At 41.4% G+C, this 18,520-nt stretch overlaps 2 protein-coding genes and 1 long non-coding RNA gene across 5 annotated transcripts; 2 read left to right on the top strand and 1 right to left on the bottom strand.

Annotated features, from left to right (window-relative positions):
• Positions 1–1,317: 1,317 nt before the first annotated feature.
• On the top strand, positions 1,318–3,826 carry LOC123092443 (protein CHUP1, chloroplastic). Its single transcript, XM_044514224.1, has 5 exons — positions 1,318–1,938; positions 2,486–2,802; positions 2,890–3,001; positions 3,223–3,354; positions 3,453–3,826. The coding sequence occupies exons 1-5, from the start codon at positions 1,318–1,320 to the stop codon at positions 3,525–3,527; spliced, it is 1,257 nt and encodes a 418-aa protein (XP_044370159.1). The 3' UTR covers positions 3,528–3,826.
• On the bottom strand, positions 1,970–5,314 carry LOC123092444 (uncharacterized). The gene is made up of 2 exons (XR_006444600.1): positions 5,123–5,314; positions 1,970–2,716 (listed from the first exon to the last, which is right to left on the bottom strand). It is a non-coding gene; the product is annotated as an uncharacterized lncRNA (long non-coding RNA).
• LOC123092441 (6-phosphofructo-2-kinase/fructose-2,6-bisphosphatase) lies at positions 5,212–14,499 on the top strand. 3 transcript variants are annotated; one of them, XM_044514220.1, is made up of 23 exons: positions 5,212–5,654; positions 5,740–5,803; positions 6,208–6,503; positions 6,632–6,829; positions 7,846–7,985; positions 8,418–8,523; positions 8,753–8,851; positions 8,945–8,974; positions 9,232–9,285; positions 9,706–9,759; positions 9,830–9,907; positions 10,604–10,695; positions 10,775–10,832; positions 10,922–10,996; positions 11,280–11,327; positions 11,877–11,974; positions 12,690–12,765; positions 12,839–12,901; positions 12,997–13,088; positions 13,611–13,679; positions 13,783–13,846; positions 13,933–13,998; positions 14,081–14,499. In XM_044514220.1, the coding sequence occupies exons 1-23, from the start codon at positions 5,508–5,510 to the stop codon at positions 14,180–14,182; spliced, it is 2,169 nt and encodes a 722-aa protein (XP_044370155.1). In that variant the 5' UTR covers positions 5,212–5,507; the 3' UTR covers positions 14,183–14,499. The 3 variants fall into 3 exon arrangements, with proteins under 3 accessions (XP_044370155.1, XP_044370158.1, XP_044370157.1); XM_044514223.1 differs by having other exon boundaries at positions 7,846–7,989; positions 8,431–8,523; XM_044514222.1 differs by lacking the exons at positions 13,783–13,846; positions 13,933–13,998; positions 14,081–14,499 and having other exon boundaries at positions 13,490–13,617.
• The last annotated feature ends 4,021 nt before the right edge of the window (positions 14,500–18,520 follow it).

The raw sequence follows: 18,520 nt of genomic DNA, 5'->3' as shown, positions 1-18,520 counted from the left end.
GCAATTGTTGGTACATCATTAGGCGTAATGGTACATGCAGTCACAGGGGGTCCATGCAAAGTATCTTCCACAGTTGATGCACCGCACTGCATGTATGTATGTAGTACTTCCACCAACCAGGTACTGAGATCGCATTCTACACAAATCACACCCAATCCGAGCATGGAAACTGACGCAGCGAAATCAATGAACTCCTTAAACATGGCCGCAATTCCCTACGGATCAGGGACTTCACAATGGTACCTGTATCTCAGAGTACACAGAGTAACCTTTGATGCCAGCTTAATCTGTTGTCATCCTGTAACAGTTTATTTCTACATCTCCTTTATAACATTGCCAGAATCTTCCTTCGTAGGGACTCCTTTTTCTAAACCTACTATATGTTGTTTTCGGGGCTCTGCTACTGCCTATATTTGGTGACATAAACAGATGCCCAATGCTGTTCAGATACAGGTAGGAAAGGCTTCACCAGAAATCTTCAGCAATCAAAACACATGGGTGAGGAATAGGATTGTTACAGTAGGAGCTACAGTTCCAAGGAGTGTAACAATACCGTGTGTTTTGAAAGATAAACACATTCAGATCTGCTTTTCCCCTTCTTTTGCTCAGCTTTATTTTGTTTCTTCTTGTCCCTCTACTTTTCAAAATATTCACTTGGTCTTATTAGCCAAAGGTGTCCAGGGCTGGTAAAGGAGTTCCATCTGAGTTCCTTTTACACAGCTTGAGGCAGAAGAAAGCTAGTATTCAGGCTTTGCTGTCACAACTTCACAAAAAGGAAAAAAGCGCAATCAGAAGAAACCAAGCATGAAGGAAAATGACATATTTTTCAGAGAAAGAAGAGTGATAAAAAACCTTTACCTCTTGGTTGGTGTAAAATAGCACACCGACAGCTCAAGGTAAATCTAAAAAATATACCAGCCAAGTGAACTGAACATAGACGGCGGTAAATAATGTATGATAGAATTGGAAAATAGTCGTACACAAAAGGAAAAGAGAAACACGTAAGCTTGTACGACTGAATTTCTTTAGTGAAGTTACACAAAGAAGATAGGTACCCCATAGCAATCACTTGAAGGACAAGTAATTAGCCTAGCAGCAGCACCTATCCTACCTAACTTTATGTTCCACCAGTTCTTCCCTGCACATATGTAAGTTCCTCTTGGCTAGACTCAACAGAATTGTACAGAAGCTCACTTACATCTCCTTTAGTGCTCCACAGAATTATATGAGTGATGAAGTAAGAGACATATATAGATTATACGAGAGGAATCAGTACCACCATACAGAGAGATCATCATCTCCTCTGGCGAAGAAGAGATGATGAGGGAGGGTGATGCATGTGTTGCACTTCTGAGAAGCAAGCTCCATGGCCTGATCGAGAGGAACCACACACTGGAAGAGGAGAACAAGCAACTGAGGCATCAAGTCAGCCGTCTAAAAGGCCAAGTCTCCTCACTTGAAGGGCAGGATACTGATAGAAAGATAATGTGGAAGAAGCCAGAGAATTCTGCCACCAGCAACAATTACTTCAAGGAAAAACAGTTTGTTCACAACAATGATGATGTGAAGGAAGCCATGGATCTCAACAGCTCGGCATGTTACAGCAGGCAGCAATTTTCTAGGACACCGTCAGTGAAATCAAGAGCACCAAGAGTTCCAAATCCACCACCAAGTCCGACGTGCATCCAACCGATCATCAAGGCAAAAAAGGAAGGATCCATGGGTCCTCCTCCTCCACCGCCACCTCCCCTACCTTCCAAATTACTGAAGAGCACCAAGGGAGTCCAAAGGGTGCCAGAGGTAGTTGAGTTGTACCGGTTGTTAGTACGAAGAGAAGGCAAAAGCGATGCGAAGTCTGGATCTGTGGGAATTCCAGTAGCTACTAACAGCCGAGACATGATCGGGGAGATAGAGAACAGATCAGCTTATGTTATAGCTGTAAGTACATACAATTTTCTATCTATTTTTAGATGTGCATATGATATATTGTTTACTTAGCTGCCAATTCCTTGGTTTAATTTTTCTTTTCTTTTCGAACCAACATAAGCAACAAGAGTATGAGTAGTATGACAATTGCACAATATTTCCTCCCGCATGACAGTTACCAGTTCATTGTTGTATTAAAGACAATATCTCAACAGATAGACTATTCTTTAAACATCTCTCCCATTTCGTAAATAGTAATTTTTTATTGTGTAAAATTTTCACTCACCTTTAAAACCTTACGAATACACCACAATATATGATATCTTTTCTTTATGCATCAAAAAGCAATGCCATGTGTTAGTTTAAGAGAATGCAACATGTTCTTCTGATTTTTCTGTTTCCCTCCTGCAGTTGATAATGTTATATAACTCTTTATTTTTTTATAGTACGAATAATCTTTTAATGTACATCTGAGTCATGTTTTCTCCCTATTATTCTGTACAGATCAATAATTTCCTCACCAATCCAAAAATATTCCCTTATGATTGTGTTCCAACAGATTAAATCAGATGTAGAAAATCAGGGCGAATTCATTAGCTTCCTGGCAAGGGAAGTTCAGAATGCAGCATACAAGGAAATAGCCGATGTTGAAGAGTTTGTGAAGTGGCTAGATGGGGAACTATCATACCTGATAGACGAACGGGCAGTGCTCAAGCACTTCCCTAACTGGCCTGAGAAGAAAGCAGATGCCATGAGAGAAGCAGCATTCACCTACCGGGATCTGAAGAACCTGGAAGCAGAAGCATCATCATTTCACGACGACAGGAGAGTGGCTACACCTATGGCTTTGAAGCGCATGCAAGCTCTACAGGATAAGTGAGTAGACGAACTGCATGCATTTAGTAAGGCTGTTGCATTGTCAAACTTTCAACAATATGACATGATTCATACTTCCCCTTGTAGAATTGAACAAGGTATTCACAATACTGAAAAAATAAGGGACAGTGCAAGTGGAAGATACAAGGATCTCATGATCCCATGGGATTGGATGCTTGATTCTGGAATCATAAGCCAAGTATGTACCATCTACTCCCAAACTTCTAATATCCATCTTTTTCATCAGTTTGATATAACAGAGAAGAGATAGTTAAGTGCATTTTACAAACTCGTCTTCAACTCCAAACCAACTTACGAGTTATGTGGTACACATTGGAATTATCCCACTACCCTTTTTAGCTATAAATTCATGTCTAATAGACATATCATATATGAAGTATCCTCTTGCTACCTTAACAGCTAAAGGCCGCTTCATTGAAGCTTGCAAAAGAATACATGAACCGCATTATGAATGCACTGAAGTCAGATCCATTTGTAAATGATGAGGAACTGCTCCTGCAAGGTGTCCGCTTTGCCTTCCGAATACATCAGGTAATTCTACCACAATCACGAATTACTTTCGGATGGCATTATGAGTTGCTACCTACAAACTAACCAACCAAGGTAACTGCAACAAACCAAATTTGCAGCTTGCGGGTGGCTTTGATGAAGGTTGCCGGAAAGCATTCCAAGAACTCAAGACGTACACAAGCAAGTCAGAGTGATCTGATGGATCATATATGGGTTCAAATAAGCATCATTGGGATACAACGGACATAATTAAGTTTTGCCGAGGTTGGCTCCAGGTCGAATCCACTAGTCTCCAGGATAATTCCGTGAACAATTTTCTTAACTTAATTATTTTGCATCTAAGATGCGGACCTCTTGGATGCAATTTGAAGCCTGAGAATTCTAAGTGCATCTACTCAGAACTCTTAATTTAAGTACACCTTTTGGGAACATTCTAAAATTTCATTAGAGGCTGGTAAATAAAAGAAAACAAGAGCCAACCCTTTGATTGTTAGGTGGTCATACCATGAAGTATGAAGTAAGAATCTGGAAATGGCATAATTTACGGTTACAGACAGGACGACAGTATGTGCCCTTCATTCCTAAGGAGTGAGGTTCACAATTGTTAGGGCGCACTGAATACGATTTTTTCTTGTTAGAATTTGTCTGGGGTTTGCTAAAGAGCAAATTGGCTGTAAATGCTCAAAAACTAGGTGACTGCTCCAAGTATTCAAACCTGCACAGCATTTATGCGACAAGTGACAAGAGTATCAGATACATCCAGTTTTCCCATAAAAAAAGCAGACAAATCCACTTTTACCTAGGGCACCTACCTTTTGAGATTCCGCTGTTAGAGGGTGTTCAAGTGCACGTTGAATCAACAACATCCTCTACTTCGCAGGAGCTCTAATTGTCTGTAGCCATAAAAATACCACCTAAGCACCATAAGTCCGACATTTCCCACAATCCACCAATGCTGGATAGCCCTATTATACAGAGGACGACAGTATAATCCTATTATACAGATAGGACGACAGTATAATCCTACTATACAGATAGGACGACAGTATGTCCCCTTCATTCCTAAAGAGTAAGATTCACAACTGTTACTCTGTTAGTGCACACTGAATAGGGTTTTTTCTTGTTAAAATTTGTCTGAGGTTTGCTCAAGAGCAAATTGGCTGTAAATGCTTCACATTAAGTAATAATTGCCAAACCACACCTCTCCTTTTGGCTTCCGATTAAGCATAAATGTGATGAGGATGGTCTAACAATAAGCTACAGAAAATCTTAAGAAGTACTATCGTCTCAAATCGTGTTTTGGACCGAAGGCAGCAGGATCATGCGCTTTGGCAAAATGTGCAAGTGTTCCCGGCGCCAAAGATCCACAAACCAGAGAAAATCTACAAGGTTGCTGTCAAAAAATGAAAAAAACACAGGCACCAATCAACTTCGCTCTACGGCGCCTACCATTTCAGATTCTGCTGTTAACTGCTGCATTGTTTCGCTCAAAATGTGTTCAAGCGTGTGTTGAATCAACAACGTCATTACTTCTTTAGCAGCTATTGCCCGTAAGCAATAGGAATACCACCTATATATAACCCTCAAAAGAAAAACCACCTAAGCACCATAAGCCCAAATATTTTGCACAATCCCAATGCTGGAAAGGATGTGCGAGATTATTCAGCTATCCAAACAGAGATGCGCGAGCAAACCAAGCACGAATGCATGGAGCTGGCAGGCTGCTGCAAAATCTACAAGAGCATCACACAGACGGGAAAAGAAGGAATCAGCCACCCCCAAAAAATACCTGGATCGTGTAGCCCTTGCTGGTGCGGCCGAAACAACCGGCGGCGGCGGGCCGGTCCATATGACGGCGTCTCGCCGCCGCACCGCCTACTTCCCGCGTATCCCTCTCTCTCTCTAGGCTGCTCGCCCCCTTTCTCCGCGCTGAGACGCTTCGCCCGCCGTCGCCGGCCGGCGGTAGCGCTGTTGCCATCGGACATTCTTAGGCTGGCTGGTGGGCCAGGTACGTCTCGGCCCCACCTGCTGTTGCGGATTACGAAGGGATCTACCACCATCGCACCTCCCCTCGTGGCCCCACTTGACAGTCGCACGAAAAGACGATACCGACGCGCCCGCTTTTCTTCCTTCCGGCACCTTCCAAGTCCCCCTTCCTTCTGGCCTCCCCGGCGATGGCGACGGCAGCGAGCTCCGGCGGCGTATCCGACCATCAGTATGTCTCGGTCAAGTTGGAGAGCCTCCGCCTGGCGGCGCTCGACCTCGCCCCTCACCTCTTCGGCTCCCACCCCGCCGCCGGCTCGTGGGACCCTTCCAAAGCCGTAAGCGTCGCATCTATCCCCTCTTGTTCGCGAGTGTGTTCCCGTGCGGAGATTGATGGATTTTTTTTCCTGGTGGTGTTCGCAGCTGCCGATGGAGCGGGCGGCGGCCGCCATTTGGGAGCTCAGCTGCGTCCTCCCTTCTCGACACGGTGAGTTGGCTCATTTTATCATGCTGTTCGACAACTCCATGTGGGTTTGAGATCCCTTCTGGGAGGTTTGTGCTATGATGAGCTATCTTGCTGTGGCATGCCGCTGGGATGCTCTGGTTTGAGTTGTTGGGTTGGGCTTTAATTATTTATTGGGGCTGTCTCCTGTCTGTTTAATGTGTGTACATATTTTGTCATGAACTAGTGATTTGTCATTGCTGAGTATAACAATGTAGTACATGGAGCTGGGCCTTCGAAATGAAATAAAGTGATTCTTGAGCTGATCATTTGCTATGCTCTGGTTAACTGAGTTGTTTACTTACTACATATGCAGGGAGTTAGATTCTGTTCAGTTTTTTGAGCATTCTGACTAGCTTTTATGCCCTTTATTTGTTATGTTTTGTTAGAAACACTGGATTTCAAGTTACTATTGAAGGCAAAAGACGATAGCTCAGAGTGCATTGTTGAGGAGGGACCGAACCGACCGCTAGGTTGCGGGAGCAATCAAGTGGAAATGACGGATGCAGTCTTTAAACTCACTGAGAAAGATTCACTTGAGTGTAAGGTTTGGGTTGAGACAGAGATGTTGTCCCCATTTGACCTAGCCGCTAGCTGGAAGGCTCATCAGGAGAATCTTCAGCCTTCAAGGGTGCGAGGGACCTATGATGTCGTTATGAACACTGAGACTGAAGCCAGGGACGAGGTTTGTATTCTTTTAACTTTATCTTACTTTTGTATTTTGACTTATTGTGCTGCCAGGGCGTTTCTATTTGCACAATAGCTGGTGCTTCCTTTTCTGTTCTGCCAATTTTGTCTTTTTCCCTCAAGCAGAATGACTTCGCTTCTGGTTTGGAGCTTGATTTAGAGAAGTATGTAGTTCCAACAACACCCAACATGGGCTCAGGTGTTGTTTATGCAGCTAACTTGACTGAGAATCCCCGCTCTTTATCGTCAAACAATGATACCACCAAGGTCATTTTGCACAATTCGCTCGACAGTCCTGCGAATCATTATGCTAACACAAAGAAGGTATGACCTAGTTTTCTCTGCTCAATTGAGAATTGGCTGTTAGCTTTAAATCATGTAGCGTCGACATTTCTTCATTTATACAGTCCATTATAGAAGGGTAGTTGCTGCCCTTTTTAGTAAACCATGTGGAAATTTGGGCAGCTTTCGTAGAAGCCACATTGTAAATATTGTCATCTTAGCACTGTGATATCCACTGACAAATGAGCTACTTTCTGTTAGGTCTTCTGTTTGTTCATTCAGAAAAAAAAAGGATTAGGTTGAACTGATTTAAGTTAAATGAGATTATGAGCCAGGACTAAGTTTCTATTATTAATTATTATGTTATATATCTTACAAAATGTGACTAGTTACCAGTGACGTGCTTGGAGTTTTCCTGTGGTCATGGAGCTACCAAGTTTTCTTTACTTGTTTGAACTTAAGCCTTATCAAAAGTATATTCCTCTGTATCATTTAAGTAAGCAGATAATGGACGTTCATCTTATGGATGGACTTATCTGCATGCGTTAGAGGCTGAAACTCGTTTAATATGCATAGGTGCCATACAGTTGGCTCGCAGTCTATGTCTACGAACTGAAACATTGCAATTATTTCTGTAGCAGCCGAAGAAGCTTTTGTTTATGAAATATTCTTTTAGTTTTTTTCTGATTTATTTATGCCTCATGGGAGGATTAAAATGTAACTATTGCTAGTAAGACCAGGATAGTGTGACATGAAGAACTAAACATGCATTTGTCAGGTTTCCCAAAGCCGATGCTCTGGGCATGCCTGGGATTGTACCGGACCTTCTGGCCATAGCAAGTGCCCCCGCTAAGCCGCCTTGGCTGACCCCCTGTTGTGTATACCACTGTTTGTGTGTCTGGTATCATTGTCATTTGCTCAACAGCCGAAGGAGGCGAACACATCCTATTCAGATTAGAAACAACTTTTGAAATATATACGTTTACATTTTCCTGCATTTGGATAGAGGACTTTCTGTCAATATCAACACTAGGAATGATTTATAACTTGTGCCTCAGGACGTAGATGGAAGACATACACCGTCACAGGAAGAACAAAAGGCAGTCTTTGTTGATAGAGGTGTTGGTTCGCCAAGGTTTGCTAGACCAACAAACGAAACCATTTCAACGAGCAACATCAAGCAGGATTCTGAAGCAAAGTTGGTATGTATTGTTGAGCTATTTGATATATGCTAAATAGGTACTCCCTCCGTCCCATAATAAAGACGTTATTACATCCAATATACTCATATATTAGATGTAATATTGTCTTATATTATGAAACGGAGGGAGTTAAGCTTTAACTCATTGAAACTTGCATAACTTCTTCGTTATTGCAGTTCATGCAGGGGATACGTTGTACATAGTTCTCTCGAATCGTAAACTACAGTAACTGTGTAGAAATATTTATTGTGCATAAACTCATCAGCTCATTTGTTTCAAGCTATTATATAGTATCACATATGAACTCCACCCTTTGATTTCTTCTTTAAAAATAAAAATTCATCCCCTATGAAAAGTCTTGCACTATGAAGTTTCTGAACCTATCAAAAAATACATGTTTTCAAGTCTGCCAACTGAAGTTCTTTCAGCTTTGGCTATCAGGGTATGCCAGCAGCAGAAGGAGCTGTTGCAGCAGCAGCTGTAGCTGATCAGATGTACGGACCAAAAGAGGACCGCAAGTTAGTCATTGTGCTGGTAATTTTCATGTCACTTATGTGTTCAACAAATTATTTAACAACAAATATTGTGCAGCACTACCTCAGGATTTTTTTTGTGTGGATAATCGCTCAGTTAAATATTTATGGTTGACAAGATATGAATATAGTTAAATATGGTTATACTCATTCCTCTGCACTCCTTGAAGCATTTTCTGTTGTTTCAACTACCCTGACTGTCCTTCTGCAATCGTGTGCTGACATTGTAGGTTGGGCTGCCAGCTCGTGGTAAGACATTTACAGCAGCTAAGCTTACAAGATATCTCCGATGGTTAGGTCACGAAACAAAACACTTCAATGTTGGAAAGGTGAACATTTAGCTTAAGCTAGATTTCTAGATAACTGCACATGTTTATGGAATAGTCGCTGACCCTATGTATTTTCTGATGTTTCAAATGTAGTACCGTCGGCTCAAGCATGGCACTAATCAGGTACTTGCATTCTTATGTGCCTAATCACTGTTACTAACATTGCAGTATTTTAACAATGCTCAGGTGCTACTGTCAACTGGCTAAATTTCTGGTGGTTTTCATGAGAAATGAGGATCTTTTCATTTCCATTTCCACCGAGTCCATCATAGGATTTTATTCACTCATGCAGTATTTTAAATCTGAATGTACTTTGAAGTTATGGTCCTATTTATGAGTTTTGTTCTGGAATAGTTCTCTAATTGCATCATTTTGTATAGACTGCTGATTTCTTTCGTGGAGATAACAAGGAGGGTGTGGAGGCACGTAACGAGGTTGGTGCATTGCTACTATTACTATGTTGAAAGTCAAAAGTAACATGGAAATCATAGGTGTTTATGTTGAACCTGGAGCATGGCCAATGCTACTCCCTCTAATTCCAAATCTGTGCAATTTTGGATAATAACACGGTCCAGTGCACTATTTTGACTACTAACATGTGTCCAGTATGCTGTTACAATTATGGAAGTATGTTCATGATGAAATAGGTAATACCAAGTGGACAATCTAGAGCTCAAGATCCTTCTATATATGTTGATGTTGATTGTCAGACACATTTTTTCCCTAAGGGAATAATTTACTTTCTGCTAATCTAGTTTGTGTGCATTTTCATACATAACAAAGTAATAAACCTATATGCTTTCCATGAAACACTTATTCTTGAATTTTATGCTAAATTATTTCGTCCTTTTTAGGTGGCAGCATTAGCAATGGAAGATATGCTATCCTGGATGGAGGAAGGTGGCCAGGTAAGGCAATTTTTCTTGTGTTATTCTCTTTTTTTAGTAACTGATTATGGTTATTTCTACCGGTCTGCAGGTTGGTATTTGTGATGCCACAAACAGCACAAGAAGTCGAAGGAACATGCTGATGAAAATGGCTGAAGGAAAATGTAAGGTACAAATTAAATCGGCGGTAGCTCTTGAGTGTCTTCTTGGTTAATTGAACCATTTGGATTCACCTAGTAAGTAGCTGACCGTTGATCCATTGGTGATAGTTGTCACTTTCACTTTTCACGTTTTCAGTGTAGCTGGCCATGTCCCCTGCGTTTTTTTTAAGTAACACCTGAAACCATTTATCATGGGGTATACGTTCAGGATAAACTCCAGGGGCGAATACTGTTCCATTTCCATGTGAACATTTTTGTTCGTGTTGGCCTTAAAGTAATTGTTGTGTGCGCACGCTTAGTGAATGCATTCACATTTTAAAGGGCGAATTTCTAAAAGCATGATCTCTAAAATTTAATCAGGAGGAAGTAACAAAATTTACTCTAGTGTTCTTACACATAAATAAACCATAGTAATTACTATTATTATCTGAAAGACTAATATAATCACAACAGAATAAATTGACATCACACCAGCTATTTTGAGTTGCACCAAACGCTAGGTCCAAGTGACCTGTTCAACAAAACACCACTCACTTTGGCATTGTTTTGCACATTTAATATTGCTCTTCATATTCTGATTTGAGTCACATAAAGCACCATGTAGACCAAATGCGCCACCACACATGTTAAATATGTCGAGTTACTGTGCAGTTTGTGACCTAATTGTCTACCCTTTAATATTGGCCATTCGTTCTACTTTCTAGATCATCTTTGTGGAAACAATATGTAATGATCAGGATGTTCTTGAGAGAAATATTCGCCTGAAAGTTCAACAAAGTCCCGATTATGCGGAGCAGTGAGAAACATCTTGCCTACTCACTTGTCAACATCATATCAATGCATTTCTTATGTCATTGATGTTGTTTGTATTACAGAACAGATTTTGAAGCTGGTGTGCGAGATTTCAAAGAGCGACTGGCATATTATGAGAAGGTCCATAGCTGCTAAATTGTGTTATTTGGGGAAAAAAATGTGTGTAGAATTCGGAATAGTTATACCCAAATAATTTGAAATCTGTGCAGGTGTATGAACCAGTAGATGAAGGGTCATACATAAAAATGATCGATATGGTTAGTGGGAACGGGGGCCAGTTGCAGGTATGAGCAGTCAATCTGAGATATGTTAAATAGAGCCAAAATTCATCTGGTTTCATACTATCGTGGACATTGTTTGAAATTTGGTGTTTCTTTTTATTTTGTGATAACTGTATACTTATTAACTATACAATCTAAGAGTCGGTTCTCTTCGCGCTTGCTTTATAAAACCTAATATGTGGACTAGATGCAAGTATATACTGCTGTGGTGAAGACGATATTATTAACTTGCAATCTTTGCAACTAGTTCCAAATATCCTAATCTATCTATTACTTCTTCATGCAGATCAACAATATAAGTGGTTACTTGCCTGGACGGATTGTTTTCTTCTTGGTATATATCCAGAATATCTGAACCTTTTCTTATCACACCTTAAGATTAACTGATTGCTTTGAAGTTCATTATGATTATAATTTCTAATTCATCTAATGGTAGATCAAATTGCAATGTGAGTTTCGTTTAGTGATTCAATGATACAAGCATCTATCTCGGGTCTCTCTAATTTTATGCACTGTTCTCTGCATATTTGAAAATTGGAACTATATTTTTCCTTGCTCTGCTCGATACTCTACAATTGATGTTGTATAAGGACCCAGGGAACTTTCCATTGGACCATGTTTCCTTTTGGGTACCTTTCATGCGATTGACTACTACCACTTTAAGGTCGATAGCAGCAATGCTTGCCATGTTAACCTAGTTTTCAAATTGATATTGAATGCATAATACTGACAGTGGCCCTGAATCATGCTTATGGCTTATGTTATTACTATATTGGCGAGCTCCATTTTTTTCTGGTAGTAGCGGATGTAATTAAGGGGCATGCTGCTGTTTTGGTTCCAATGCTACTTGTTTTGTTAACTGACACATTTATTGTTGTTACAGGTGAACTGCCATCTTACACCTCGTCCTATCCTGTTAACTAGGCATGGGGAAAGTTTAGATAATGTCAGAGGAAGAATCGGTGGAGATTCATCTTTGAGGTATTCGATTTCTTTGTCCTAGAGTCTTGTTGTTTAGCCTTTGCTGCCATACTGAGTTCCATTTGGGTACTACACTAAGGAACATGACATCAGAAGTTCTAAATGGTTATTAATCTTTCGTGCTTGCTGTAAAACCATCTGCCCACTAAGGGGACAACATTTATAGGCCCAAATTATAAAATTTGGGCTGAACAATCCTTTTTGTGCTAGCTAATCTAAGTTTTCTTTTTCTTTTTCTAGTTCTTGAACGGTTTTTTCCCTTTCTAGTTGAGTGCCTTTCTTAGACTATCCATATGGCACCTCCGCGTGCATGATTATTTAAACTGAACGTGTGATTATCTAATGTTATACATACCAGTAACCTTTATTGTCTATAGAAATTTTTTGGACATTCATCTCTATTTGTACTAAAAATGGAGAAGGAAAAAGAGAGAAGGGAAAAGGATTGGGGGATTATAGCATGCCCTGGTGGAAGGAGACCAGTAACTTCATGCATAATGATATACTCCCTCTGTCCCACAGTATAAGATGTTTTTGCAAGCTAAAACAGTTTGCAAAAACGTCTTATATTGTGGGACAGAGTACCAATCAACAACCTGGTCATTGCATGTCTGGGCACGGTAGTTTTCATCTTTCCTTTTGTCAGTCCCCTGTGCATGTTATATTTGAAAACCTATGCTTTGGCTTTACATAACTGAAAATAAATGGTTTGCAGTGAGGCTGGGGAGGTTTATTCAAGGAAACTTGCAAGCTTTGTAGAGAAGCGACTGAAGTCTGAGAGAACCGCCTCTGTGAGTATGCCTTTTGTTACTACTTTTGAGAAAGAAACCTACTTGCTAAATATATGTGCAAAATCCGATTCAGATTTGGACTAGCACACTCCAGAGGACAATATTAACTGCATATCCAATCATCGGATTTCCAAAGGTAGGTTGCCATTAATAATTAACAAAGCTCAGCAAGATTTATCTGCCCCTGATAGGAGCTGGGAACACTAAATGGTTTTCCCACATTTCTTGTAGATACAATGGCGTGCCCTTGATGAGATAAATGCTGGTGTTTGTGATGGGATGACATATGATGAAGTAAAGAAAAATAAACCTGAAGAATATGAGTATGTAAATTCACTGATTTTATTGCTTCTTTTCTTCCCTGGAAACAAGGCATGCCACACGATATTGATTGATGCACCTATAATTTTAGCAACTCCATATCCCGCCAAGTAGAACAGATCCTACCAGGCCAAGCTTGCACAATTATAAACATACACTAGTAAACCAAGCTTGCACCTATAATCAAGACTTCAAGAGGCTCAGTGATTTGTAGCAACAATCTGATCAAATTCAAGCCACGGATTGTTCTTTTAATCATGCAATATTAATCGAGCATCATACTAATCCTTATCGATGGGTTTTTCTATACAGTATTTTAGCTTGTAATATTTTGTATAAATCTGTTATAAAGTTAGGAAATTTAGTGAAATGGTTAACAACGTACCATGATATATGAACGCAGCATCTGTCAACCAGCAATCCAGGAGTCTCTGCACATCCGGTGCCTGTGAATCTATGTCTGAATTTTTACCGTTCCTCATTTTCTTGAAGAAGATTTCATTTACCTATATGTGTCTGTTTAGATCACGTCGCAAAGACAAGCTGAGGTACCGTTATCCTAGAGGAGAATCCTACCTCGATGTCATTCAGAGGTTAATCCGAGTTGCTTAGTAGCATCACATGCCTCTTTACATAATTCAACTAGTGTATTTCTTGTTGGTGCCTCTCTTAATCTTGTCAATTTTCTGTGTGCAGATTGGAACCTGTAATAATTGAGCTTGAAAGGCAGCGTGCCCCAGTGGTAGTCATAGCTCACCAGGTAAGCATGTCCAGCTTTTATATTTTTCTAGACCTTTTCTTACCGAAGTATGCATTATGGATGTATGAGGGAAGAAACTCTTGTAGGCTGTGCTGAGATCACTATATGCGTATTTCGCGGACAAACCACTGGAGGAAGTTCCTAAGATTGAAGTAAGCACGTGTGCAACATCTTATAGTGTCATCCTGGCTGAAATCATTTGTTCGTCACGACTGAAATCATTTGTTCCTCTAGATACCTCTTCATACAATCATTGAGATAAAAATGGGCGTCACTGGTGTTGAAGAGAAAAGATACAAACTCATGGACGCAGTGAACCCAACTGCAGAGGTCTGAGGCATGGCGCATGGAGTCTGTCCTCTCAGTTCAGACAGCACAAATAAATTTTCGGATGATAGTTTTATTTACCGAAGTATGTAGATGTAGATGATACCCAAACGTATCACTATATTTCATTGTCCAGAAGTAAAGCTATAGTTCATTGTGAAGTCTGGCTCATAGATGATCCTAGTTTTGAATTTTGGCTGGCGATGTAAAGGTTCGCTTGGGGCAATCCAGATGGATTCATTCATGTTCAGCTGAACTTGTTCATTCAAGATTTACATGTAACACCACAGATTCAGTTTATAATGCCAGGATTTGGAATCGATCCAGGTAACCGCGTGGGCGTGGATACGCTACCTAGTCTGAATTTCAGCTTTGTGAAATATAAACTGGCTATATGTGTTGCTGCGTATTTCGGCGTGTACGAGAGGCCGCCGGATGAGCGCTCAGCAAACCTCTCCTTCCCTGGCGTGGTAGTCAGCCTCGGGTGAGTAAATTGCACAGAAGCACCACAACTGAAGGCATGGGGCATTGCAAGTAGATTGGTATTAAGATTGGTAATTTTTACGTGTCTGTACCAGGTTTGGGGCGAGACGTTGCAAAAGAGGCTAAAAGTGTGTTTTATACGTATTGACAGGGAATCTGACCGGTTGGGCCCGCCTGTCAGGTGCCACGTTGGCCAGTGAGCGCGTGCCCGCGCGCTCACTCGGACGAGCCCAGGTCGCACCGTTTAGGCGCGACTGGTGCGGACTGAGCCAAACCCCGCTCATTCTTCGCTCTGCTCTGCCTTCTTCCTGCTCTCTGCCTCGCCGCCGCCGCCTGTGCTCGCCCCCGCCGGCCGCCACACCACGCCGCTGTAGCCATGGTTTTGGAGGACGAGAGCAGCGATGACAAGTCAAGCCTCACGTACATGTACTCCGAAACCTCCACCGATGGGCTCAACCAGGTCAGTTACTCCATTGGAGCTAGGGTTAGGTTTAGAAATTTTGGCGATTTTTCTGTGTAGGTGGTCTTTGTTGTGAGGATTTTGTTTGATTTGCTTTGTCCTCGTCCTCTGCACATGATGGTAACTTGGATTTTGCTTGGGCAGGTGCCTTTCTCACTTGAGGACTCGGATTACAAGGGCCTTGAGCTAGATTTGATGTCGTTCTGCGACAAGCATGGGAAGCCATCAGAGAGGCTTGTTGCATTTGAAGGAACAATGACTGGGAGAAGGTTCTTAGCATGTACAGAGCCGGTATTTTTCTTGCCTTATTGATTATGCACTGGATGTGTTCATTGCAAGTGGCAGAGTCTTGTTTGCCAAGCGTGATTCAGTTATGTCTATGGTAAATTTGTTAGTCATATATGCCCTACTGTAGTGCTCATTGTAGGAATGCTCAATACTAAGTTCAATGGAGTGCATTTCTGCTAAATATATGCTCCTGTTGTGTGCACATGCTATTTATTTATATTTGTTTCCAAATGTAGTGTTGCTCAATATTAAGTTAGTGGAGCCACTAAGTAACTGTTGCTTACTGCTGACAGTAGGTAGTCTCATTAGATAGTTTTTTGCTGCATGCTAATGTAGTGTATTTAGTTGGGCTAATGTAGTGCTTTGATAACCTTGATTCAGTGATGTCTATGTTCCATTTGTTAGTGATATAGGGCAAAGTAGTTCAATAGTAGTGCACATTGTAGGATTCCATTATATTAATGGTCAATTCTAATTAGTTATTCTGCTAAATATATGCTCCTGTTGCTTAGCACATGCTAAGTTGAATGGAGTGTTACTCTGCTAAATATATTGATCACCCATTGTAGGATTACGTTAAGTTATTTTACAATGTGCTTCTGTTGCTTAGCACATGGCTGTGCAAATTCAGTGTTGATCAGTACCAACATTAGATACTGCCATCAACTAACTGTTGCTTACTACTCATAGTAGTTGTATTGTACTAAATTTTGCCCTTGTTATTTTTCCAGGAAGGTCAGAATTGTGGGTTTGTTCAGTGGGTTAATGAGCAGTGGCCCCCAACAATGGACAATGCATTGTTGAAGCTTTGGTCAATGGTTGAAGAGAGCAAGTCTGCTAGGGTGAATGATAATCTTGAAAGTGCTTTAACTATATTCACCATTTGACAGAATAAAAAAACAAGCTGGATGCAGACTATGCCAAGTTAGTGAAAGATGTGCATCAACTTGTGGATATGCAGGAGGATAGGGTTGTGGATTTCAGTTATCTGCAGTCCAACATCACATATCAGCACCAATGCAGAGTTGAATTGGTGGCTGGTATGAAGGCAGAAATGGCAAAGAAAGATGCAGTTATAGAGAAGCTTCAATGGAAGTATGAACTCCTGTGCAACCTGGCAAGTGCTCAAGCAACTGTCATCCGGAACCTGAAGTTGAAGAATATGAAAGAAAAGGAATTGCTGAGTGAGGCTAGGATGAATTTGGAGTTAAAGAATGCAGAGTTCACAAAGTTTGAGGAGAAGGTCACCCAAGAGAAGCTAGAGTTGAAGTTTTAGGTTGCTGATCTGCTGAAGCTCAAGGAAAACCATAATGAAGAGAAGCACATGCAAGAGCTTAACATTAGTGGGCTCATGAAGGCAGAGGAGAAGCTCAAGGAGAAGATCAAGGGGATCCAGGCCATCTTACAGAACTGAACAAGATGAATTGAGATTAGTGGGCATTGCAGACCTTTTAGGAAGGATGGCCGTGCAATGACCTAGTAACTTAGAATTATGTTTGTGTAATGTATGGTTCTAGCAATTGGGAACTCTGGATGTTTATGTACCTAGTAGTTATGCTATTCATCCTTTTGTGAGAAAAGGATGGATTGTGCATTTGAACTCCACTATGTATTGTGAACAATGGTTGTGTATGCCCATAATGTGTTGAACTCCGGCAAGTATTGTTTGCTTTGAATGTTAGACTGAAAATGATGACATACCAAGCATTGGAAGATGCTTATCTTATACTGATGCTTAAATGCTTAAATGCATTTGCATAAGGAATAGTTTCTTATGTTAGAGTGATGCTTAAATGCTTCCTCATCATTCTTTTGTTATGGTGCCACCCAAAACCCAAGATGCTTGTGTTTAGGTGGTTTTGTCGACCCCGAGCCACCCTAGACCCTAGATGATAGGTTTAGGTGTTTTTGTCGAACCGGAGCCACCAAAACCCTAATTGATTCTTTTAGGTGGTTTCATCGACCCCGAGCCACCCTAGAGCATAATTGATAGTTTTAGGTGTTTTCGTCGACCCCTAGCCACCAAAACCCCAACTGATAGGTTTAGGTGGTTTCGTCGACCCCGAGCCACCCTAGACCCTAGTTGATAGTTTTAGGTGTTTTCGTCGACCCCGAGCCACCAAAACCCTAATTTATAGGTTTCGGTGGTTTCGTCGACCCCAAGCCACCCTAGAGCCTAATTGATAGTTTTAGGTGTTTTCCTCGACCCCTAGCCACCAAAACCCTAGATGATAGGTTTAGGTGGTTTCGTCGACCCTGAGCCACCCTAGACCCTAGATGATAGGTTTAGGTGTTTTCGTCGACCCCGAGCCACCAAAACCCTAACTGATAGGTTTAGGTGGTTTTGTCGACCCCTAGCCACCAAAACCCTAACTGATAGGTTTAGGTGGTTTCGTCGACCCCGAGCCACCCTAGACCCTAGATGATAGGTTTAGGTGTTTTCGTCGACCCTGAGCCCCAAAACCCTAACTGATAGGTTTAGGTGGTTTTGTCGACCCCTAGCCACCAAAACCCTAACTGATAGGTTCAGGTGGTTACGTCGACCCCGAGCCACCCTAGACCCTAGATGATAGGTTTAGGTGTTTTCGTCGACCCCGAGCCCCAAAACCCTAACTGATAGGTTTAGGTGGTTTCGTCGACCCCGAGCCACCCTAGACCCTAGATGATAGGTTTAGGTGTTTTCGTCGACCCCGAGCCACCAAAACCCTAACTGATAGGTTTATGTGGTTTCGTTGACCCCGGGCCACCCTAGACCCTAGATGATAGGTTTAGGTGTTTTCATCGACCCTGAGCCACCAAAACCCTAATTGATTCTTTTAGGTGGTTTCGTCGACCCCAAGCCACCCTAGACCCTAGATGATAGGTTTAGGTGTTTTTGTCGACCCCGAGCCACCAAAACCCCAATTGATTCTTTTAGGTGGTTTCATCGACCTCGAGCCACCCTAGACCCTAATTGATTCTTGTAGGTGGTTCCGTCGACCCCGAGCCACCCAAAACCCAAAGTGCTTCTTTTTTAGCCTAGACCTTAACAACATATCCAAAAATATATCTAGCAATATATCCAACAACAGAGTTACTCTATCCAATAATATAATGAGTACTCATCAACATAAACA

This window comes from Triticum aestivum, chromosome 4B, assembly GCF_018294505.1.
Source record: "Triticum aestivum cultivar Chinese Spring chromosome 4B, IWGSC CS RefSeq v2.1, whole genome shotgun sequence".
Classification (NCBI taxonomy): domain Eukaryota; kingdom Viridiplantae; phylum Streptophyta; class Magnoliopsida; order Poales; family Poaceae; genus Triticum; species Triticum aestivum.
Note: the sequence above shows the minus strand (reverse complement) of the source record. Positions and strands in the feature narration are given on the sequence as shown.

Excerpts from the sequence above, each read along its gene's own strand:
- LOC123092443 (XM_044514224.1), top strand. The coding sequence starts at position 1,318 with ATGATGAGGGAGGGTGATGCATGTGTTGCACTTCTGAGAAGCAAGCTC. Across the intron at positions 1,939-2,485 it reads GATCAGCTTATGTTATAGCT|ATTAAATCAGATGTAGAAAA; the intron begins GTAAGTACATAC and ends GTGTTCCAACAG. Across the intron at positions 3,002-3,222 it reads ATTCTGGAATCATAAGCCAA|CTAAAGGCCGCTTCATTGAA; the intron begins GTATGTACCATC and ends CTACCTTAACAG.
- LOC123092441 (XM_044514220.1), top strand. The coding sequence starts at position 5,508 with ATGGCGACGGCAGCGAGCTCCGGCGGCGTATCCGACCATCAGTATGTC. Across the intron at positions 13,680-13,782 it reads TACCTCGATGTCATTCAGAG|ATTGGAACCTGTAATAATTG; the intron begins GTTAATCCGAGT and ends TTCTGTGTGCAG. Across the intron at positions 13,847-13,932 it reads TGGTAGTCATAGCTCACCAG|GCTGTGCTGAGATCACTATA; the intron begins GTAAGCATGTCC and ends AAACTCTTGTAG.